The 23,994-nt window shown below is 38.1% G+C and overlaps 1 protein-coding gene across 6 annotated transcripts in view; it reads left to right on the top strand.

Annotated features, from left to right (window-relative positions):
* Positions 1-23,994, top strand: part of OSBPL3 (oxysterol binding protein like 3) — an 87,173-nt gene that overhangs the window by 23,634 nt on the left and 39,545 nt on the right. For 3 of the 6 annotated variants that reach the window (XM_058833008.1, XM_058833010.1, XM_058833007.1), the window contains 4 exons: positions 16,153-16,395; positions 22,812-22,931; positions 23,132-23,185; positions 23,401-23,514. In XM_058833008.1, the coding sequence (XP_058688991.1) occupies positions 16,303-16,395; positions 22,812-22,931; positions 23,132-23,185; positions 23,401-23,514 (381 nt within the window). In that variant the 5' untranslated portion in view covers positions 16,153-16,302. Of the gene's footprint in view, positions 1-16,152; positions 16,396-22,733; positions 22,932-23,131; positions 23,186-23,400; positions 23,515-23,994 lie in introns of all 6 variants that reach the window. The other 3 variants (XM_058833009.1, XM_058833011.1, XM_058833012.1) reach the window with 2 other exon arrangements.

Below are 23,994 nucleotides of genomic sequence, written 5' to 3'. Positions count from 1 at the left end.
TTATCAATAGTGATGAATAAACAGATGTTTTTAATGAAAATGTAAAATTTGCACTATTTTTTAATGAATTTTTTAAAGTTACCCAACTTTATGCATCTCACAAAATATCTATTGGGGAGACCCATGCTTTTTAATGACCAAACCACAGCAAGAACTTTCAGAATATAAGTACATTCTCACATCAACTTACATTTCAAGAACATTAACATTCTGAGAGAAAACCAGGAAAGGTGTCACCTGACAGGGAGTAAAGCACATTGACACAACAATGAGCATCAGAGCAATGATGAAAATAAATTGATGATGAAGAAGCTTTAAGAAGCCTTCAGTGCAGCAGTGACTTTCACTGCTCTTCCCTTGAGGGACATCCAGGTGACTTCTGTCTCCAGATCTGGAGGAGACCTGGGCTCTGCTGCTGGATCTTTGCAGAATGGCAATTTATTAAAAAAAAAGAAGTTTTTGATCTAAGACCAGATTTCATATGATGTTTTATCATGAAAAGTAGCAAAAATTTTATTTATTTTTTTCCCCTTAAGTTTTGCCCGTGGAACATTTGTCCCCTGGAGTTTTTTACTTCCAGTGCTTAAATATCTCAAAAATTTGATGACTGTCCACAGGTGTGTTTGAATGTACTTCAAGCTGTACTTTATTTTAAACGGCAGGAATTATGCTTTCAGAAAAATCAAAGAATCTCAAGTTATTATTCTACTTTAGAAGTCTAATAATAAAGGCTGAATTAAAATATTGACACTAGTTTTTCTGTAGCACAGGATTTATTTGGAACTTCTAACAAGCTCTGAAATGCCACAAAAAGAAATAATTCCTGGGGGCTCTTACACGAGCTAAAATGTAGAAATTCTCAGCTGTGTTAATGGTCCAGAGACAGCAGAATTCACTGTGGTGACCATGAAAAAGCTCTGTGTTTCTGGTTGAGGGACACCAATAGAATTTGGCATTGGTGATGAGAAGGACAAGGAGGACTGGAGAATGGCCCTGTCCCTTTGTGTGGGATTTTTTTAATGCCAGCTTTTATTGGGCAACATCTCTCCGCTTCTAAAGATTTAAACTGTTATCGTTGTTTTTAACACATTGTGATGAGTCATGTGCCACTCCCAGCCTGCTTTTATTTTTGTCAGCACTGGACAAAATCATAGTAATAGGTGGTTAGCAAAGTAAAATTTACCTTAAAAAAACCTAGTTTATAGTTTTTATTCCTTAATACCATCTGGCCAGCAGCTTTTGGGGGAAAACCTTTGTTTCAGGAGAAATAGAAAAAGCATTCACTGCTCAAGCTTTGGAACTCCAAAGGAAATTGGATTTTCCACTGTATGGAGTGAGACAGGCTGCAAAATCTAGAACTTAAAGGTTCAATGGATTTTGATTTGTCATGAGGATAGTATAAAATAAACATTTTCTGTGCCAGTAGTTGTCTGTTTGTTCTATCTTGCCAAATTATAGTTTGTACTTCACCTTTAACATTTTTCCATATGGTTCATGTTTCGAGCTTGAATTTTCTGGGTTTTTTGTTTGTTGGGTTGTCTTTTTTTCCTCTTTTTGTTATTTTGTGATTTTTTTTCAGTGCCATATAACTATTGAGGAAATCTAAAAGAAACCACTAATTAAGAGGTGGTGATAACTAAGTAACAGCTGCTAAGGGCATGATTCAGCATCTCCTGCTGCAACTAGCTTCCCCTGCAAGTTGTGAAATCTCAGTCTCTCCTGTATTTGCGAAGTCCTTGGTAAAGAAGTGCAGGTAACCAGGGTGCAGGGACTGCCACAATGGGTGTGTTGACACCAGGTGCCCACCTAAGCCACTCTGTCACTCCTCTCAGCTGGATGGGGCTGAGAAAATATAATGAAAGGTTATGGGTCAAGATAACTACACAGAGAGATCACTCAGCAATTGCTGTCATGGGCAAAAGAGTTTTGACTGAGGGAAATTAATGTAACTTAGTGCCTGTCAAATATAGGATAATGAGAAATAAATCTTAAAACACCTTTCCTTCATGTCTCCCTTCTTTCTGGGCTCAGCCTCCAAATCTACTTCCTTCCTCCCAGTGAACAGGGAGTGAGGAATGAGGGCTGTAGTCACATTGTCACAGGTTGTCTCTGCTGCTCTCTTCTCCTCAGGGGAAGGACTCCTCCCTCTCTTGCCCTGCTCCAGTGTGGGGTCACTCTCATGGGAGACAATCCTCCAAGAATTCCTCCTTTCCATGGGCTGTAGTTAATCACCAACCAAACCACCCCCTGTGGGGTCACAGAATTTGTGGATTGCTTATGAGATGGGATTTTGGTTTTAAGTTGGAGGCCGTTTTAATAGTACCTTGTAAGAAATTAAGGTACTACTAATACCATCTTTTGCCTGGATGTCTGGCTCTGTGTGGGATGCTCCAGCTGTGCTTTACAGGCTGAACACTGAAGACTTGGACTCAATGATCCTTGTGGGTCCCTTCCAACTCAGAATATTCTGTGATTCAGTTGTCACCTGTGGGAAGATAAATTCATGTTTTTTTCAGTTACATAACTGTGCATCACATTTGATTTAACTTATAGCCCAGAAATGTGACTGTAATGCACTCAATATGATGTGTGCATTTAAAACACAAAGGCATTGTCATAGAAAAAAATCAATGTGTGTATTATGACTTGATTAAAAGGGGATCATTAACACTTGAACAAGGTGCTAGTATCAGTTCAGATGCATATGTAGAAAACATGAATATCAATATGCCTTTACTTTGCATAGGTATTGGAAGTGAAACACTTCTATGATCAGCAAGAATTACGGGGTTTGCCATGGAAAGTTCAGCAGAAGTTCTCAGCCTGATGAATGTAACAGAGCTGCTGAAGGTGTACTTGGGAGAGAGGAAGGCTGCAGTCTCCCTAAATGTCCTCCTGAGACAGGGGGCAGGCTGATTGATCTGAGTACAGGGACCAGCTCAGAAGGGCCAGCCATGCAGATGCTGAGTGAAATGTCCAGATCTGAGTCTCTGCAGTGAGTCAGAGCTCAGGGGCTTCTGCCTTGGCTTCCAAATATGCTGCCATCAGTCTGGTGTAATCTAATAGGCAGTGACCTTTAATTGCCTTTTGGCCTTATGGCATCAAGCTGCTACTGCCACAAATGACAATTAGTAAAATTCCTCTCATTAGCCTGGAGTGAACAAGGGGTAACATGGTAAAAAGTGCAGGGTAAGGAAGGTGTATTTTCCCTTATAAAGAATATTTTATTGCCATTGCAAAAGCATTCGTATGTCTGCATGTGTTTGAATTTCAGAGTATTCTGAAATGTTTGTGAAAACTAGCATTGTTGCTACTTCTTTATTTAACAGTAGCAAAGAAGTTCTGGTTCAGTAGGTTAAAAGAAAGATCAAAGAGAACACTATTTAGTAGTTTTGGATAAATTGCTCAACTCAGTTTGGATTGTTAGCTTTCACCTAATTTACTTAATTTGGTGCCTGTGAAATACCCTGTCTCTGTCCATGGGCACATGACGGCTCATTAATGTTGTTGAAATAACATCTCTCTGCTTGCTCAGCTGAAGAAAAGTCAGGTCTGCAGCATCCCTGGAAGTGGGTCTGAATCTGAAAAACTGTGGTTGTTTATGTACAAAATGTTAATTGTCACGCTGCTTTCTTCAGACATAACTAATGTGGGACTTAATTTAGATACATTAGCTGAGAATCGTTATGTTCACAGGGGAAGTAATGCATTTGTCACATGTATTTGCTTTCTCATGCTTAATGCATAACATCCAACTTGACAATTCATGCACTTGTTGGTGAGTTTAAGCTTCTTAGATTTACTGTGTAAGGTGGTTAAGCTGCTGGTTTTAACTTCCAAGTGCCTAATGCTTTTTCCATGTCCTCACCTAGCTCCAGAAAAGTATCCCAGGCATGGAGAATGGGGCAGAGAAGAAGACAGAGAGAAACTGAGCTGTTCAGCCTGGTAAAAGATGTGAACTCTGAGCAATTAGTCAAGTCCCCGGGCAAAATGAATATAAAGTCAGATTCCTCTGTGGAAGGCAGCAGCATTAATTGGAAGCTTTAATTATTTTAAAGCACTGTATGCTGGATTTGTATGGACAATGTGTAAGAAAAAAATGACAGTCTTTTCAAAATTAGTTGCTGAACACCATGGGGAGTAGAAGCTAATTTATATTCCGGTTTTGGGAATAATACTGAAATTTTCAATAGATTGGCAATTGGTAATAGGTCAAAGTTTATTTCTGGGAATGCTATCATTTATATGAAAGAAAAATGTGAGGTGTGAAAGCTTTTACTGCAGAAATGAACTTCAGCTTAGGGTGGCTGTTTTAGGAGGCACCAGGATGCAATCAGCTTTCACTGCATGCTGTTCACAGCCTGGCATGTGACTACCATTTGTCCCATTTTCAAAATCCTTTTCCAAAAACCTAATGTGCTAGAAGGAGATAAACATAAGGAGAGGGGTCAGAGTATTTTTCTCCAAGTAATTAAATATTTTTTTCTACTTGACACAAATATAAATTATTTACATCTTTATGTATGCACTTCAAAAAGGATCTGGCATGTGGCTGTTGCAGTATTTTAATTCAATTGGCCAAAATGACCAGTTAGAATACAGTACCACGTCCCCATGAAATGTTTTGTGCTGTACTGTATTTTCTTCCACCTTTAAAAAGTGCGATACCCATTCAACATGATTAACAGTCTATTCCCAAAATCATCTCTTGTGATGCAAGTGATGGTGGAGTGTGGCAGGAGATCCTGCTTGTTTTGTCACTGTGTTTTATCATTTAGCGCTGACTTGAAGCAGTGATCACCCTCACTGTGATCTGCCTGATACTGTAAAATCAATCTAGAGAAAAAATTTTCTCTCACCCTGAGAACCACATGGGAAGAGCTTCAACAACACCTCTTTTATTATTCTCACTGTTAGTGTGAGTGTCCTACTCTGAAAAATCATTATAATGAGGGGTTTCGTGGGGCTGGCAAGAAGTCAGGTGAGTCAACAGGTTTGAGAAGAGTCTGAATAGAAGCTGGGGCACTGCCATCTCCCACAGCCACGTTATTTGTTTGCAGCTAGAACAGACAGTGGACTGATTTTCTTATTTTTTAAGTACAGAAGAGAAGACTGTCAAATTCAAATGCTGATAATGTAATTTCTCCAAATGTCATCCTTCTAACTGCTATTGGTCATTCCTAGATTTATTTTTAATGTAATGTTCCATGTAAATCCTTGTCATTTTGGTGTAACAACACTAAAGATTTTGGGATTTTTTGACATATTTTATGATGTGATTTCAAAAACATGGCATACAAACCATGACATATACTGGAAAAACAGTATAACATGTTAGGAGAAATAATTTGGTACATTTTTATATGGAAATCTTAGGGTTTTTTTTACTTAAATTACCATTCACTGTAATTTTTTTCACATTTTTTTCCTCCATCTCTTCATTTTCTACATATATTTAATTTTTCTACCTTTTCCCAATTAAATGCATGGAACAAAATAATGAAAATCAGTTCAATGGTTCTGTTTTAACTGCCTGTATTGCACAGGTGTATTTTTTTTTACAAGACAGTGTGAGTTGTGACAATGCTTTAAAGTCTGCAAATGTCGTATTTTCCGGTCAAGGCTGGGTGAAAACTCTGTGCATAGAGTTTCAATGTTGAACAGCCTTTGAGAAGACAATTTTATGTCACAAGTGTAATTTTATATCCTGAATTTGTAAAAATGGTTTCCTCTTTTATGCATTCTGTATTTTATAATGTTTGAAATATGTTCTTGAATAAGTTTCTGAAACCTTTTATACTATAAGTGTCACTTGGTGACAAAACTGTAAAAAACCACATTCAATGAAAGATTAATATTAGTAAGTTAAGAAAAAAAAATGTAGGTCAGCATGGGTGAAGTAGGTGTGAGTGCCGTCTGCTAAGAAAATAGCTTTCAGTATTATTCCTTCAACTTCATATGTTGTTGTTTTAGTCATTTTTGACATTTAATTTAAAAAAAAACAAACTTTTTAGTGTCTTCTTCTAAGACATTGCTGTGTTCTGCTTTCCTTTTCAGAATTCATCAAGAGAGTTACATGAAATAAGACTTGTTAAGTATTGTCAGAATTCACTGTATGCACTAACCATAATTAACCACGTGTTTGATTTATTTCTGTGTCATAATTCCTGATGGTCTAGCAAAGCCAATGCCATATGCCAGCAGTTTAAAGACTAACACAAAACTGATGAAGGATTGGAAGGAGAGTAGAGAGAGAGAGAATGCAAAGACTGGTGGAACACTTAATATTAAGATGTTTAAGGGGAATCTACATCACTTGTGAAAGCTTCTGTTTATTGCTGTTTTATAGCCTATGATTAAAACCCAGCTTGTTAGCTGCTGTTCAAGTAAGTATAACCAACCTCAAGAATGCTATGAAGCAACCAAAATGTTGGTTTGTACACATTATAAAACTCTTCATGTTGTTGCCTGCCATCTCTATGGCCTGCTTGCAGTGACTGGAGCTGAACTAAAAAAATACGTACTACTTAGAAATTAAAAATATGAGTTCTTTAGTTGTACCACCCTTTCACTGAGCTCAAATCAAGTTCTGTGTAAATTATTCATTCTCTCATATTGCTGAGGCATCCTAATTAAAACCTTCCATCTTTTAAACTCTAAAAATACTTGCGAATGAGAGCGTAGCTAAAGCTTTTTTTAATCATGGGCCATTTCATTTGTTTTTAATTAAATTCAAATAGATAGCTGCTAGCTTGTGCCAACCTGAATCTAAATGTAAAATTAGGGACAGAGTATCTTGTTCAGAACTGTCTGGATCAATTGAAAATAACACTGCTTCCACTTTCTTGGCCACCAGCTGGTGATGACCATCCCAAAGCAAAGTGTGTGAACTACTTGCTGTGACAAAAATCATGCTCTACTGAAGTGGATCAGAGAGGGCTCCTGTGATTTATTATTATTTTGAGTTTATTTATTTATTGGCAGGGAAACTACTGATCTTCAGGAAAGGACAGTAACAAATTGCTTGGGAGCAAGAATTTCTTTAATTACTTTGGCAGATTTGAAAATTAATATGGATTTGAGCTCTGACCCATCAATGGTGGCATTGAACTGCTATTGAGACCCATAAAAGTTCTCAGCAGCTTTGTATTAACTCTGAGCTCTATTGCTGGAGGCAGGGCAGATTTTTACCTTGGGATGTCATATTGTACTAGACTTGTATAAAACTTACTCCATTAAAACTCTTTGAGTCTTCCTTGTTCTGGCTATATGTAATAGTTACATTTTTCACAGTTTTCCTTTTTTGGCTAATCTCTAAACTGGCTTTTAGATTTTGTATGTTTGTAGCTAGGCAGAGGCAGGGCAAGATCTGACATGAAGTCAGTCACTCTGAGATGGACCTTCTGATCTTCCCAAACAGAGGTTTGCAGCTTCTGTAGCTTCGTGCTTACCAGCTGTGTCCAAGTTGTAACCCTATTTAGATTTGTCTTCCTCTCCAGAATTTCAGAACCTTAGGACATGGTGGTGGAATTGTATCATTTGAGGTGGGAAGAGGATCCCCTTTACAGTTCTTTCCTGTTCAAGAGCTGCCCTGTTAACCAGAGACCCTCACTTTTTTGTGGCCTGTTTTTTTGTCTGACCCAGCTGTTGTGATTGATAATTTCCTGTTTCTTATTAATTAGGTAAACCATTGCATGTAGTCATTCAGATTTATAATCTGGATTCCCACATCTCGCATCTCTCTGCTTCTAGGCCTCTTTTAGTTCATCTTTTCCCTATGCCATGAAGATAATGTTGCAGAAAATTTGATCCATGGAACCACTTTCCTGGTTCCCATTGTCAAGGTATTCATTACAAACATAAATATGAATGGATTTAAGACCAGATGTGGTGCAGAATCTTCCGAGAGTGTGGTTCATGGCATCTGTGACTCATGGTTCCTGTCACCTGCCTACATGGATGTGGGTGATGTGTATTTCCAGGGAAAAGGACAGCTGCAGGCATCCTCCTGGCTGTCCTGGAGGAGCTCCTGCTAAAGCTTTAATAGTTTTAATTTGTATTTAAAATGAACACATTGCTGTGAGAGATTTAGATTAGATATTAAGAAGAAATTCTTTACTTTGAGGGTGGTGAGGCACTGACTCAGGTTGCCCTGAGAAACTGTGTGTGTTCCAACCCCAGCAGTGTTCAGTGCCAGGTGAGATGGGGCTCTGAGCAATCCAGTCTAGTGGAAGATGTCCCTGCCCATGGCAGGGGGGTTGGAACTGGGTGATCTTTAAGGTCCCTTCAAGCCCAAGCAGCTAAGCCATTTGACGATTCTCTGGTTCTCTATATACTTTTTTCCTTCATGCTGGCTTTTGGTTTGATTTTGGTTTTTTTTTTTTTTTTTAATTGAAAACTTGGAAATGGCTAACTCCTACATTTTGTCAATAATAATAAAATTAATTAGCACTTGTAGTACTAATTGTCTTCAGGATGCTTTATATGTTATTATTTCCTACAATGCATTTCTAAAGTGCTGATTTTTGTTTGCACATTGTGTGTTTAGAAACAGGGTGTTAAGAAATTTGGCCTCGCACCTAAGGTGGTGTTAGAAAGAGTTAACACTGATCTGCTAACAACTCCCTGCCCTTGTTCAGAACACCACACACCTCTTTTGTGGTTTCAAGCTCTCTTAATATGAAAAACCTTCTGAAAAAAAAAACCATCTTCAGAATATTTAAAAGAAAGCTGTAGTGCTACATATGTAAGTACTAATATTGTAAAGTATACTGAAAAAGGTGTCCTGGAGTGGACTTAGAGACAGAAGCCTCTAAAGATACATTCAGTTGATCAAGAAATGCTACATTTTTATAGCTCATCATCATTGCACTTCATAAAATGTGTAAATTAATTTCTATGCACCCTAAGAAGAATTGAATCTTGTTACCACAATTATTAAAGTTAGTAAGATTTAAATTTTGAGCTAATAGGCCTACTTGCAAAGGAAAAATACTAAACATTCTCAAAGGGAAGTGCTGTTACCTTTGTACCTTTTTTCTTTTAGGAATTAGTGATACGCAGGACAAACAACAATTCCAATGTATCATGGAAAAACAGATTTCTGAGAGGGGGATCAAAATTTTTGTTTGGTTTGCTGGGTGTTTTTTTGTTTGTTGTTTTTCATGTTCGTTTGGGGTTTTTTTAAGAAAGTAGATGATGCCAAAGTGTGAAAGGTAAAACAGTACATTAAAGAGGACAAAGCAGGTTTCTTGAATCCTGCCTCTCTTTAATGAACATGTCTAGCTTTCCTGCATGAGATAAAGAATATGTATTGTGTTTGCTGGTTGCAGCACCCTCATATTTTCTTTCAGCTTTGGTGAGGATCATTCTTGGGCCACTAAAATTCTTCCAGTATTTCTGTTTGCTGTTATACTTGAAACCAGAGGTGGCTGGGTTTGGGTTTCTTTCTCCATAGTTAAACCAATTAAACCAATGTCAGCTGGTTTAATAAAATATTTTGTTTGCCTTGATAGGTTTGTGCATCTCACAGCATTATGCAGTCCATCAGGTCACAAAGAGCCAGTCTGATTCCAAGTTACACTGATGCCTTCAGTGATTTGACAAAAAAGTGATGTCTTTTTCTTGATATGCAGGCAGTTCTGTCTTAAGATCTTGAATTACTACACACTGGCAGACTGACAGATATTTCCAGAGCTAACATTGTGCCTATCAAAACTGAATCCAGGACAGCAAACTGTTTATTTCAGTAACACTTTAGCAATAATGACTGCAGTTTTAAAAAGGAATAAGCCTCAGGGCTTATGTGAAATATCTTTGTTTTAGTGAACAAAGCAAAGCTTTAAGTAGTAAGAGCAGGAAAATGAAAGACAACCAAGCTCCTGCCAAATATTTCCCACTTAGGGATGTTATCACTAAGAGCTGGGCCTTTCCAAGGTTTTTAGTGCAGACAGTAAAGCGATACCATGTGCCTGTTATTTTCCTTACTGGAAGTGATAATAAGCTTGTCTCTCTCTCTCTCTCTCTTCTGTTGCCTGATTATCTTTTGTAAGGTTTTCTCTGGCTGCGCAGCAGTTCAGTGCAAACAGACCTGCTCTTGGTTTGTTATTTGAGCAGTCTTTGACTGTCTACCTCATTAGCACTGCTGTGTGCAGTGTACCTGCTCCTTGCCCAGGGTTTGGTCACAGCTCAAGGGCTGTTGTTATCTGCTCCACCCTCTTGCTAGGGAGACTGTGGACTCCTCTTTCACTGGATCACAAATTGTTTCTTGTGTTCCCCCAGCTTTTGGCTTACTGGTCAAGTGTTCAGCAATGCCCAGAGCTGGAAGGGTTGTGCACAGCCCCATCGGTTGTGCTAGTGAGCCCTGAGCTGCCAGGCAAAAACCCCTTTCTGAAGGGGGCAGGGAGAGCAAAAGAATATTAATGATTTAGGACCTGACTGTGAGCTAGGTTAGACCTGTTAGTTATGATTCTCCACTCTGATTGAAAGTTGGGTGTAGAAGGTAGTATGACAGCTGACTAATTGCAGTAGAAATACTGTCATTACGGCGTGTATTTTCTGTATCACTCGTCACCAAGACTTCTAACATGTCTATCTAGTTTATATACCCAGTAAGTTTGGGTTTTTGCTACAAGTAAGTGCAATCTATCAGAGAACTCCTGGGGGGATGGAAACAGTGTCAAGAATATGCATTTAAAATTAATCATGTCATGTGCAGTAAAACAGTCAGTTGCTGTGGCAGATATGAGGAAAAGGTGGTATTTTTATATGTACTCATATTTCAGGAAGCTGAATGACCTATTTCTAAATTTATATAATATTTTTATAATGTAAGGATTGAATTATCTGCCCCAAGGTTTAGTGAAGCAGCAAAATATTTGCTTTGCTTCAGAAAAGTCTAACTAGACTTGACATCGAAGCATGTTGTTTGATGTCTTTCTTGGGATGTATTCTACTGGATTGTTTCTGGGGTTTTGTTTTCTGTTTTTGTGGTTTTGGAGTTTTATTGCTTTCTGTGCACTGGAACAGAGGATTTCCTTTCATCAGGTGTTGAACATTATACATGATAAGCGATCTCTAGTTAAATGCACTACGATTGTTTGTCTGGCTTTTCCCCTTTCCCTCTCTGTCTCTCTCTCTTGATTAGACTGGAGAGTTTTCTTTGAACTAAATTTTCCTCATTTGGGTCACTGACATAGCATGATTAAATTACTACAAAAGCCTCCTTAAAGAGACAAGCTAGATGGAACTGTTCCTTTACATCACAGACTACTTCAGAGTAGTATTTTTTCATGTCTGATGAAAACATCTGCTCAAGAGAAGTTGTGATTTGGGTGAGCACCTATCTGACAGCAGGCAGTTCTGAAATGCTTCCTGTTATTGTTGGTCTCCCTAAGCTGTTTGAACTTCTGCTTTCAAAGGTAGGTTTAATAACCTATCAGTAAGAGTTGTTTTAAGCTGCTTTATGTTTGTTTCTGAAAATTTTCTTTAGTAAAGAGGATAGCTAGTAACAGAACAGGATTTATGGGCTTTGACCTTCAGTAGTGTGCATCTTAGAGTAACTGAGGAACAGCAAATACCTGCCTTGAAAAGGCTTCTCCAATAGTTATACACGGTGTATCTGTAGCCTATAAATAATTCTTTCCTATTTTGAGCCAGATGAGACACTGGGGTAGATTAAAGTGGCAAATTGAACTATAACAGAGAGAGACATGAAAGCAATACTAGGAAAAGACTATTGCTTTGTTTATCCAGGCAGACGGGAGTGAATGTAATTTAATAATAGGTGCAGAGCAAAGGTTTCAGCACAAAGTCTTTTTTAATTCTGTGAAACTCAATGTTGCTTGCATCTCTGCTTTGGATTGCTCAGTTCAATGTTTGCTGTGTCCACCTGACTCTCATCAGGCTTTATGTTGTTTCTATTCTTCTATCCAAAAAACCTTAATTGACTACAGAATAAGATGTACACTTCCAGTTTTGCTTCTCAAAGTCTCTAGTGTTCCTTCAATGCTGAATCAGCTTTGAAGCAGCTGTTAAGGCTTTATTTTTCCTCCAGAACCATGGCATAATGTTGATTTATTTTTTTTTTTACTGCAGTTAAACATAATTTTTTTCCTGAAGTTCACTTCAAAATCTATGATTTTGCTGTAAGCTTATTGTTTTCAAAGTTGTGAGGGGTACTGCAAGGCTGCTTTGAACCTGTGTGATTTTAAAGGTTTGAGGACAACCTGGGATGGTACTTTTTTAAAAAAAAGAATTGTATTCCTGTTTTACATATTATCATATGTTTACATTAGCTGTAATTGATGTAGAATGATAAGGCTCTTAGTAGCAGATGATAAGTAGAGATAAGTGCTGTTTATCATCTTATGGTGCAGCAGCTCTAACTAATATTTGATACTCATGTATTCTTAATTCTTCAAAATGCACCTGGTGAGGTCATTTGCAGAGATACTCTTGGCCTACTTTTGCAGCTGTTGACTTTATAGAAAAGAATTAGGCCAATACTTAGCACTCATGAAAATTACTATCCTAAATTTATTTGGATTTGCCTCAGCCTCACACCTTTAAGATGTCTTTTTGGAGTAGACTGAAGTAAGTGGCCCTGTGTGCTCCAGAGAAATGTGGGAACAAATACAATTCTGGGGCCATCCTGTGGCGTGGAAAAGAGCAAATTTTAATGAATCTGAAGCAATTGGATCATGATGACCTAAAAAATCAATTTTTGTTGCAATCTTCACTTCATTAGCATAACACTGCTTTTTATGCTTGCTTTAAAGTTGTAATTGCTCTTACACCTGGTGGCCTTAATTTCCACAGGTAATGCAAAATATTAGTTTGCCTAGAGACACCTAGGTGCTACTGCTGAAAGCCAGTCAAGCTGGGATGCAGGATCAGTGTTTTCTCACCTTCCTGGAAGAATAAGTGAGTTATTGTTGAAGGGCAGTCACAGTTTTCTTTTTTCTCTTCTAAACTTGAAGAGGATTTTAAAAAAGAAGCACAAAATTGTTGCTAGAATATGTAACTGTTTTTATGGAGGAGCTGGGGCCATTATTTTTATTCCAATACACTTTTTCATGCTCAAATCTGGAAGTCTTAAGGTAATAAGTTAAATTACTAGGAAACACTAATAGAATAAAGCACTTTGGAGAGAGGACACATTTTTCACTCCTGAATTCTTCAGGGCTGGTAAGAAAAGTCCAGCCCATACAGTAATTCATTTGAAGGAATAAAGGAAAATTCAAAAGCCCAACTTTAGAAGTAGACTGACAAAATACTTCAGGTGCGCTCTGCTGGATTTACCTCACCTGTCTCCTGCTCCTTGTTCAAGCACCTCTTGTTAGGTAGTGACTCATCTTCAGCTCATTTGAGTTCTGGAAACGTGCCCATCTCACTCTTTTTGATTCCAGAAGAACAAATGACATTGCCCTAGGAGATCTTAAGTGCTTTCTTAGGTGGCATAAGTCAGTGTCTGTCTGACGTCAATGGTAGCAAGTGGAGCAGTGCAGTAAAACTGGATCCTTGTAGTCAGTCACTTAGAAGACCTAACATCAGCCCCTGCCCAAGACTCATCAGGACTAGCTCTAGCCTGGTGTTGTGGACTCAATGCTTTGAGCTCTGGATGCAGTCCTGGAGCATATTTAATCCAAAAGGGATTCAGTGTCCATGCTCCAAGACTGCCCTGCAGTGCAAACCTTGTTGTTAAAGGAGATTTGCAGAGGAAGTACCCCACTGCTCTGTCCTAAAACATTAGTGTAGCCAAACCTTAAGTTCATTTAGACTCCACACCAGAAACATGATGATAGAAACATTCCTACAATTATATGCCTTCTCTGTGTGTTGAAGTCCAAGAGACCTCTAGGGTTTTTTGAATTTCTTGACACTTCTAGGACATCAGAACTATTGTGCTGTGTGTTCAAACAGGCAAAGGACATTGTATATCATAAATTTAGTGTTTCCTGGAGATATACACTGTGTTTTTTGCTGCAAATTAGAGCCGTTTCATGCCATAAACTCAGCCAAGATGCCAGATAGTCACCAGAGAAAGCTGAAGGTGCCCATTCTTAACAAGAGCAGTGAAGGGAACAGGGATTTATCTGGGCAAAGTGTGTTCCAGAAGCAAAGCACTCGCTGCCTGGTTTCAAGGGGGTATCTGAACAATGAGTTTGCCGGAAAAGTGTTTCTGTTCCTGTTGAGAGTGTCTGACCCCTGCTTGTTGATACAGATGTTACCATGTTGTTAAGACCATGTTACCAACTTAATACCATTCAGTTGCCATTAAACTCTTTTTTGCTAAATGGAGCTTGAAAGTAAGGAAGAAAGTTATCCTTAATATTTATTCCATAGTTTAAAACCTGAGCTACTTCTAACCTGCTTAAAAACAACAAAACAAACCCCCCCCCCCCAAAAAAAAAAGGAAATAAATCTAAACTTGTTAAAAGTATTATTTCTTAATGACATGCCACACAAATTTGTCTTCCAGATAAAAAGTGACCATACCTTCCCCAAAATGCACTACACCTAATCTCAGTCATAACTTCAGTCTCAAATCCATTTGTTGGGCCCCAATCACATAGACCTTGCTGTCACATTGCTCTCCTGGGGGTTTTTTTTTGCCTTCATTGTGCTCACTGCCTTTGTAGCTCTCTGATGCTTCCTGGAATATTATTTACCAAGCTGACTCACCTTCTCTCCTGGAAGAACCCCAGGAGAGTTCATTTCTCACCTCACTTGTGGAGGTTGGGGCTGTATCACAGATTTGTTCTGGAGGTAACAGAGTATTTCTAACTAGGTAAAGTAAATGCCACAAAGAGAGATTGTGTTTCAGGTGAAAAGAGGGCATGTTGATTGAAATGTTACAGCAAGCTATACTGCCAGAAAGCACTGCAGATTGGGAAAGGTTTCTGTTCAGAAGCTGGGTGCTTTGGACCACAGCTGCAGGGAGAGAGGTTTAAATATAGCACCTGGTTTTAATTTTGTGTTATGGTTGGCTTTTCTTATCTGTGGCTTTTGATGTTTTTTTTGTTTTTTTTAAGGAAAATGAATTCTTAAAATGCACAAAATATTTTACTAGGGATCTGAAATTACTGCTTCTCTCAGAATAGAATTTAAGCCTCTTCAAGAAAAAAATGAATGGCAGACTTCAATAATCAGTGATCCCGGCTCAGGACTGTGTTGTGACAGTGCAAGCAAGGCAATTGTGAAGTAGTGCCTCCCTGTTTTGGCAATGAAATCTCTCTTTTCTCTGTGGAAACTTCCTTACCTTTCTCAGTGGTTGTTCTTGGACTTTGCCTAATTGTGAATTCTTTGCCCGAGGCAATAAAATTCAAAGTGATACACAATTTTTTACTGCCACCTCAAGTTTTGGGAAGCATCACTCTTTTGTAATGTCCTCTATTTGTTGTTTTGTTTTGTTTTTAAAAAGTATGCAGTTACTATGACAACTTTTACCCGTGCTGGAACTCTGTTACTGGGAGTTCCTGGCATGGCTTTTATTTGCATGTGCTGCAAGGAGCACTGTTATTAAACAGACTGTTAATTATTCTTCCAGTCCCTCGCTGAGACAACTGATGTGACAGTAGACAGCTTTCTGATACCACGTAAAAGTGGTTGTGCACAGCTCTATGCAGCTAAATTTTCATGCTCACTACTTTTAGATAGTACTCTTTTATGCAGAGGTTGGGGTTTTTTCCTTAAAACATGAAGCTGTGCTTAGTTGTTTAAATTATCAAGGAACAGAGAAAAAGAGGCATTTATTTGATTACATCATGATTTTTGGTGACATTTTATTGGATATTTGCCTCTCACTTTGGATCTATTTTGGGCCATTTCATGTAGATGCTTATGACTTCGTGTGTTTTTATCATTTTTTTTTTTAATTAATTTAAATCTGTAAAAATCTGCTTGATACTGTACTTTGTCCTCTGAATAAACAGCAACAATTAAAATGTTTTTTAGGATTCAAAATTCACATCATTCCTGTTTGAGACTTCCAGATTCATCTTAAAATGATTGTTCAATTTATTTCTCATGAAATATAGTAATGTGCTCAGCTTGTGTTACTAAAGGGTTTATTATGAATAATGCTAGAATATGGCAGCAAGAGACAGTGTCTGATAACTTGGGTTTGTTTTTTTTTCTTTTCCCTTTTAGGAGTTTCCATGGGATACAGATCATGCCACTGGACTGCATTTGGATAAAGGATGAGCTCAGTGTTTCTCTGAGGAGTCTTCCAACACATTTTCCTAATTACCTTTTAATGGTGTTCTAAGTGAGCTTATGTGAAACAAATAGTATTGGATCATGAGTGAAGAAAAAAACTTTGGTGCATCCCAGAAAATGTTGTCTCCTTCAAGAAGTACTAGCAGCTGCTCCTCCAAGCAGGGAAGTCGACAGGTACTTTTTTCACCAAGATTAAAGCATTGCTAAGATTGGCTGTTACTTTTTTCCTTGGATATATGCATCTCTTAAACCTTGTTTTCCTGTTGCTTGTTTTATTTCATCACTTCTTTGCTCTCCTATTTTTCTTTTTGTTTGTTTGTTGTTTTTTTGTTGGGTTTTTTGTTGTTTTTTTTGTTTTGTTGGTAGCAGCATCCTGAGCAAAATGCAGTGAACACATATTACTGAATAGCAGGCATGTGTAAAACTGGAATGCTTACAATGAATTTTGACTTCTATCTTATTGTATGTATGGTGTCTTTATGGTGAAATTGAGCTGCTGCAGCAACTTGATCTCAGTGGTTTGATCCTGAAATACCAAATCTTTTCTGTTAGGCAGAATATTCTTTTCTTTTGCGGCAGAATATTGTGTAACTGCTCTGTTTATTTCAAGTTTCCAAGGAAAGGTGTGCATGAATGTGTGAAAGATAATTCATTTTTTATGAACCTGACACAGGGCTTCTTTGAATGCCCATGTGTGCTGGTTGTTGCTGTAGAACTGTAGATGGCAAAATGAGTATTCGTTTAACACGATGCATCTGTGGGCCAAATGTAAAGGCTGCTTTGTTTTCTGCAGAGATGATGCTAATCTTTAAACCTCTCAGTTTCAAAAGATGTGTCTACAAGTGTTTGCACCTGACAGGTGAGGCTGCTGAAGACAGCTTTGCTCATGGGCAAGAAATGCTGACCTGCAACCGCACTGAGAATTAAATTTAAATGTGCTCAATCCATGTTTGCAAAGTCATGAGCAAAGTGCTCAACATAAGCTTTTATCTGTACAAGTGCTGGCTTAGTGGAGCTCTTGAAGCTGCCTCAGGCAGAGATTTTAATTGGAATTGAGCATCCCAATCCCTCAAAAGCTTTGGAGTCCTCATCTGTGTTTTGAAACAGCACCTGCTCTTCTAGGACTTCTGGCCCTGTTCATACAGTTGGCAAAGCAGACAAATGTTTGAACAATTTACAATTTTTAAAGTGCTGTGCTTGTGAGAAATGCTGTGCATTTCTAGCATACTGAGCAATAAAATCCTTGCTCTTAGGACTTCTTTTTTGTTTTCCTGCAATATTATCTTTTATATCCTCCATATGAGATTACCTTTGAAAAGCATAATTTAAAATATTTGGTATTGTCTGTTCAACAGTTTGTGTCTGTCAAATGTTATAATGTGTTATTTAAATAATAAGATTTACATGAGTATGACTAAATCCACTGGTGTTTAATACAGCCAGTAAAAGGAACCATACTTATGCCATTTATTTGCCCTTTCCATCTGTATATTAGTTTAAATGACAATACTTTAGGTGTTCCATTAAGAAAATAGCAACTATCTAAAGCTGTATGAAACTGTTAAAAATCCCCTACTCAGAAAAGGACTACATGTACAATAACCTTCAGGAGCTTTTGTTTATTTGTTTGGATTTGTTTTGGTGTTTCAAAATCCTGATAGGATAGTAGAATATAAGGCTTCTACTGATACTTTTTTATTGATAGTATCCTGAAAGTTTAAATGAAGTTGCCATGTGCTGTGCAGGTTAGGGAGTGACACGCTATGATTTTTGTGTTCTTTTCTTCATATTCCAGCTCCATGAAGGCTTATTCCTCCTTCAAACACTTGCATCTCTCGTGCTTGTGGGTTAGTGACAGATCTTCCCAACTGGTGCTTTTCTCTGTGCTGCTGCTCTGATCCAGTACTTCTTTGAATCTGATTAAGTAGAAAGAAGATCTGAAAATTGTAGAGGGAAGAAGAGTTTGAAGCAGGGTGAAGTTTGCCCTAAAAATAGCAGGATCTAAATTCTGAGTCTCCAGATTTCCTAGACTCAGGCTTTATTGCTGGTGTACACCAGCACCAAGTGAGTGACCTGAGGCTGGGATAGGGAAGCACAGTAGTGCCAGGCTGCTGTGCCTGCTGAAGTTTTGTTACATGTTGGAGGACTGTTTGTGTGGAGCATGACTCCTGTGATGCAGAAAACGAGCCACTGTGCTAGAAAGGAGTTGACTTAAGCAGGGCTGCAGGACTGTGAGGGATCCACTCCTTCCTTTGCTACATGTAGTGCCTGTTTCCTGCCCCATGTAATACATTTGCTGTGTGAGCTGAACAGGTTGACAATTAATCCTCTTCTGCTAAATTCATCTTCACTTTGAAGCCCCATGAGAAGTTGGAGGCTACTGCCACTTCCCAGCTCTTTGCTTTTCTCTTCCCCTCTCCTTCAGTTATGGAAAGGGATCTCTGCTACAGAGACGCAACTCAAATTGAGTTTTGTGAGGAAACAAAACCTGTGTTGACTTTCCTTAAATTTAAATTGACCTGTGATCAAAAGAAGGTATGTTGTGCTAGTTATTTTTAAATCCAATATGTTAACTAACTTTTAAAATAGATCCACCAGGGAAAAGCTTTGTGACAGGAGAACTGTTTAAAAAAAACCCTCACGTTCCATAAAAGAAAATTAAATAATTTCTGCCAATTTTATGAACCATAACAAATGCCTTAGTTGCAGCTGATGCCAACCCTTATCCTCCACAAAGCAGGTTTCTATTTTTGGCAGTTTAAAATATTTGGTACAACTGACTGCATTTTGCACTGGAAGAAAATGTGGCACTGTCATCTGTTTCGTTCAGGGAGCTGCAATCGCAGGCGTCAGTCTGAGAGCCACTCAGAATCATTACTTGATAATTTCCCCTGAAATAATTTGCCTTAAGAAGCTGTATGGTGCAGAATATTGCAGAAAATGAGAAGGTTTTATTATATCAAACCAAGAAAATGAATATATTTACCTAATAATGGACTTATCCCTGAAGACCAAACTCCATGTTTTTTTTCCTCAGCCATAGACCAAGTATGAGCCAAGGAGTGTGTACAGCGGGATTTTTCAGTGCTGATCTGAAATGAGCACCTCTGGACCTGAGAAAAGCAAAAATTTTTGTCCTTCCTTAGTCTCAAGCGAAATTCCCAGACAGCAAATGCAGTGTTGATCATTTTGTGTAGATTTTGGCCCATAATGATGCAAAATATTTTGTAGTATCATAATCTTAAAATACAACCAATCTAGACATCAGACTTATGCTAGAATTGTTAATGCCATTCATCTGGGAATTTTGGGGTCTTTTTTGGGGGGGTGTCATTGTTTTTTTGCAAGTTAGTGCCATGTTTTGAGCCATCTCTTTCAGTTCCCTATTGTGGGGTAAGAATAAGCAAAAAGGAGTATAATCTGAATGCTTTCAGGAAATCCTTTGTCTCCAATTTGCTCCTCTGCTATTTCAGAGGGATGAGTAGAGATGATAATCGACCAGCCTGGTTCATTTGCCTTCATTTTAGAGAGTAAGCAGTTTTCTTTCTCTTCTGCAGCTGCTCCCAGGAATAGCCAGCTGACGCTTTTTCCTCATTCAGTGAGGTGTCAAATCTTTCACAAAACAAAAAACCTGGTCAAGATCTGTAGGGTCTGGGTGGAGCAAATGGATCCAAAACCAGTCACAGCAGCAGTGTTTTTGAACAATGTGAGAGTTTGATCAGGTGGGAAAGGCTGGATTCTTCTGGAAAAATGCATATGGAAGAGGACCAGATTGTGTTAATGCAACATGGCACCTTGTATGTATCCAGAATATCCCCAAACTGTTAATTCTGTGAGCTTTTAAAAGGATCCATTTCTAATTCAACTAAGCTACCTTTATGTACAGCTGACAGTTGAACTGTGAGGTTCCCAGGGTAGAGAGATGAGTAGCAGACTTGCCTTCTACCTGAGATTTGGCAGGCTGCCAAGCCCACTTGAGGGGAAGCAGTGCTTCCACTTCAGCTTTTCTTCCCATTTTCACACTTTTTATTTAAGAAGGCACATTCTAGGGCACCTTGCTGACCTGAAGAACTGTGATAAATATGAGTTTCCTGCAGGAATGCGAGAGACAGCTCGGGTCTGCGCTGCAGGAGACGTGCAGGCAAAATTGGAGTTGTAATGGAATGTTGTATTCTGTATTAAAAGTTTGATCAAAACTATTAACATTGTATGTTCCAGATGGTGTCATTGGCTGAGCTATATCTCAGCTGATTCTTTTTTCACCTCACACACCCAGTATCATGGGTCTGTCTCACTTGAGGAGTCCCTTTCTTCTAAGCTTATCCGTATAGAAAGATGAGGCTCTGTGGTTACTCATTGCAGCCTTTTTGAGCACTTAACAGAGTATAAAAAAGACAGAGAATGATTTTTTACATAGTGGTAGGATGGGGGGAATGGTCTTAAACTGAAAGAAGGCATATTTAGATCAGCTGTTAGGAGATTTTTTACTGTGAAAGTCATGAGACCACTGAAGCAGGTTGCTCAGAGAGTTTGTGGATGCCCCAGCCCTGGAAGTGTTCAGTGCCAGGTTGAATGGGGCTCTGAGCAGTCTGGTCTAGTGGAAGCTGTCTCTGCTTATGGCAGAGGGGTTCAAACTAGATGATCCTGTAAGGTCCCTTCCAGCCCAAGATAATCTATGATATTGTAAATCTTTCTTGGCTGAGATCAAATTTCTGCTTGTCTCCTGCAATCACTCTTTCAATGATATGCTGTGTTTATGCATGACCAAACTCTGTGAAAACTTGATCCCAAACCTGGAGAAAGTTCTTTCGTTAGGTCCAGCATGAGAATATTGAAAAGGATCTTCTGTTCACTACTACCAGATTAATTCTCAGTGGAAAAGTTACATGTTTGGGTACTGCAGTTTAATGTATTTTGGCGAGACAAGGGAAATAGCTTGCTTGGTATTTGGGCAAAGCAGCTTCTAAGTTCTTCTTGTCTACTTTCAAGAAGAAAGAAACAAAACCATAAACACAACATTTTTCTTAATCTTGCAGCTGTTCCTGTTAGTTCTTAATTAGAATTATATGACAAAATGTGTTCCCTCATAAAAATTTTGGTTAGGACAACTGCACTTTTGACTTGTGGAAGTCCAGCTTCATTGGATAGGGTCTGTAGGGTGTTGGTTGACAGGAGCAGCTCAGCCCCACATTTCCACTGCTTGTGGCCTATTGCATGGTGAGTGTTGGGAGACCAAACTCAAAACAGGAAAGCAGAGCAGCTTACCCATTTGTTCTATTAAATGAGGCACATGTAACAGAGAAATGATAGAGTGCTACCAAGAGTGTGGTGGAATTCATAGATGCTTTTTCAGATATGGTTTGCTTGTAGTGCCTTATTACACAAGTAATGAGCATATTACCTGATGTAATTTTTTTCTGGGTTTATAGAGAGGAATTTTAAGGATTCTGAAGATAGATGAATGAGGACAGCTAGCACACTTGCTGATTTTTTGTTTAATTTTGTTTCATTTTTCTTTTTATGTTTTTTTTGGAGCCAGTCAAGCTCTTTTTGGGAATACTTCCCTACATATCTTGCAGGGATCACCATGAGTACTTACCTTCCTGGAATAGTTCTTTTTTCCCTAATGTGCTTCACACTAGTCCTTTTTTGTTATTATACTCTATGTATTAAAGTATGCTTTATCTTTTTCAAATATAAGGGGATGGTACTAGCACATACCATTTCCTGACAGTTATTTATAATTCTACATCTGCCAAATCCTGCCAATAAATAATTCATGAGATCTCTGATCAGAAATCTTGAAACTCATGTTACATTGTCATTTGTAGTTGTTCCATAAATAAAAACTATAAAAATACTATGAGATTTAGACTCTTCTCTGTTTTGTTGCTGCAAGGTCTCTCATTTAAGAGTTCCTGGTGGCAAAAAAAAAGAGATTTCACTTTTAATTAGTTTTACCTGATAAAGGGTGAGCTTTGTTTTTCTTGTAGTTTCCATTTCTGTCATATCCCTTATAGTACTTGAGTTACTTCCCTGGCTTTTTAATCTGTTTTTCATTTGGTTTGATTTAATTTATTTTATTATTTTTGCCTCAGGGAGGCTGCAATTTGCACCAACACAAGACCTTGTGTTACTGAGTATGGACAAAAGAGTTTTATAGAAAAAAGGTCTTCATTTTCAGTGTCTTATTTTTTTGCTTCATAATCTGCAAAACCTATCCTTTTAACATTGGCTGTTTCTGTCTCTCATGACAGAAGGCTTTTTGCTAAATTCTGATTATGCTCTGGTTATGCACTGTGTGTGTATATGTGCAGGAAAAGATAGATATAAAATTCTGACAAGCACATATATTCAATAAAGGATGGTGTCATAAAAATTATGTTTTATTTAGTGGTATTGTTTCTATCAAAATTAAAGAGACCCTTATCTCTCTGATGATACATAAAGTGTAAAGATGGATCCTTGGTTATATTTCAACATCAATTGGGTTTTGTCTTTTTTTCTTATAGCCTTCTTCTTCTTGAATCTCTCTTAACAATTCAGTTCTTTGGAAGAAATAAGATCTACATTTGGATTTTCTGTTTAAGCAGGACAGCTGGGAAATTGTAGAAGGACTCCGGGGAGCAATGAATTGTACCCAGGAGCCACAGAAGCAGGAGGGCTGCTTGCTGAAAAAGAGGAAATGGCCTCTGAAAGGCTGGCACAAGGTAGGAAAAGAATGTGTATCTGAAAGCTTGAGTGAGACTTACTTGGTGTGGCTTGGTGACAAAAAGGTTACATAAAAGCAGAAGGAAATTCTGCTCTCCAAGGAAATTGAATGGGGGAAGATGTGTTTGTGCTATTTTTCTGTTTGTGGCTTTTCTAATGTGTTTTGTTTGTTTTTAATTCTCTACATTTCTGTTTACAGAGATACTTCTTTTTGGACAGAGGGATTTTGAAGTATTCTAAATGCCGAGCTGATGTAAGTGATCTGAAACCCTTTAAGGCCTTTATAAAGTAACACCACTCTTTTATCCAAAATAACAATAATTCCCTACTGTTGGCATCAAGAAATAGAGTTTTCAGCAGTTCTGAATAGTAGCTTGAGAGAGGAAGAAGTGCTGATTTCAGAAGGTAGTATTTATTCTCTTTCTTTCATCTGGAGTGATTGTGTTTTTACTTCTTACTTTTTTGCAGATAGAGAGAGGAAAACTTCATGGCTGTATTGATGTTGGGCTTTCTGTCATGTCTGTAAAGAAATCAACAAAATGTATAGATTTGGATACAGAGGAGCAGATATACCACCTGAAGGTAGGTCTTCAAGATTGTTATAACCTTGCTCCCAAACTACTGCCATTAGCTGTGTAGGTTGGAGCATTTTATTTTTTAATAGTAAGAGGTTTGTCAGTTACACTAATGACTTCTTAGTCTCATCAGATTAGCCTGCACTTAATAACTGGAGAGGTCTTATTGTACTGTTTCAGGGCCCAGAGTCACTAACCCTGTTCTGAACAGAAACCTTGAAGATGCCTCATGTTTAGCAGTGCTTTTTTCATTTCGTGCACAAGTGCTTTTATTTTCAGTATTTTCATCCTTGTCTTATCTATAGGAAGTGTTTTCCATGGTCAGGTATGGGGATTTATACTTGTGGAATAAATTGTTTTAAGATACATCAACAAAATCAAATTTCTATTTGTAATTAGTTAAACACTGACCTAGCTTTAACTATGGCAATTAAGAAATTACAAATTAAATGTGAGGGGGTTTATTCAAATTTTAAGGGTTTTTTCA

The sequence above is a fragment of the Poecile atricapillus genome, chromosome 2, assembly GCF_030490865.1.
Source record: "Poecile atricapillus isolate bPoeAtr1 chromosome 2, bPoeAtr1.hap1, whole genome shotgun sequence".
NCBI lineage: Eukaryota > Metazoa > Chordata > Aves > Passeriformes > Paridae > Poecile > Poecile atricapillus.
This window is presented reverse-complemented; position numbering and strand designations above follow the sequence as displayed.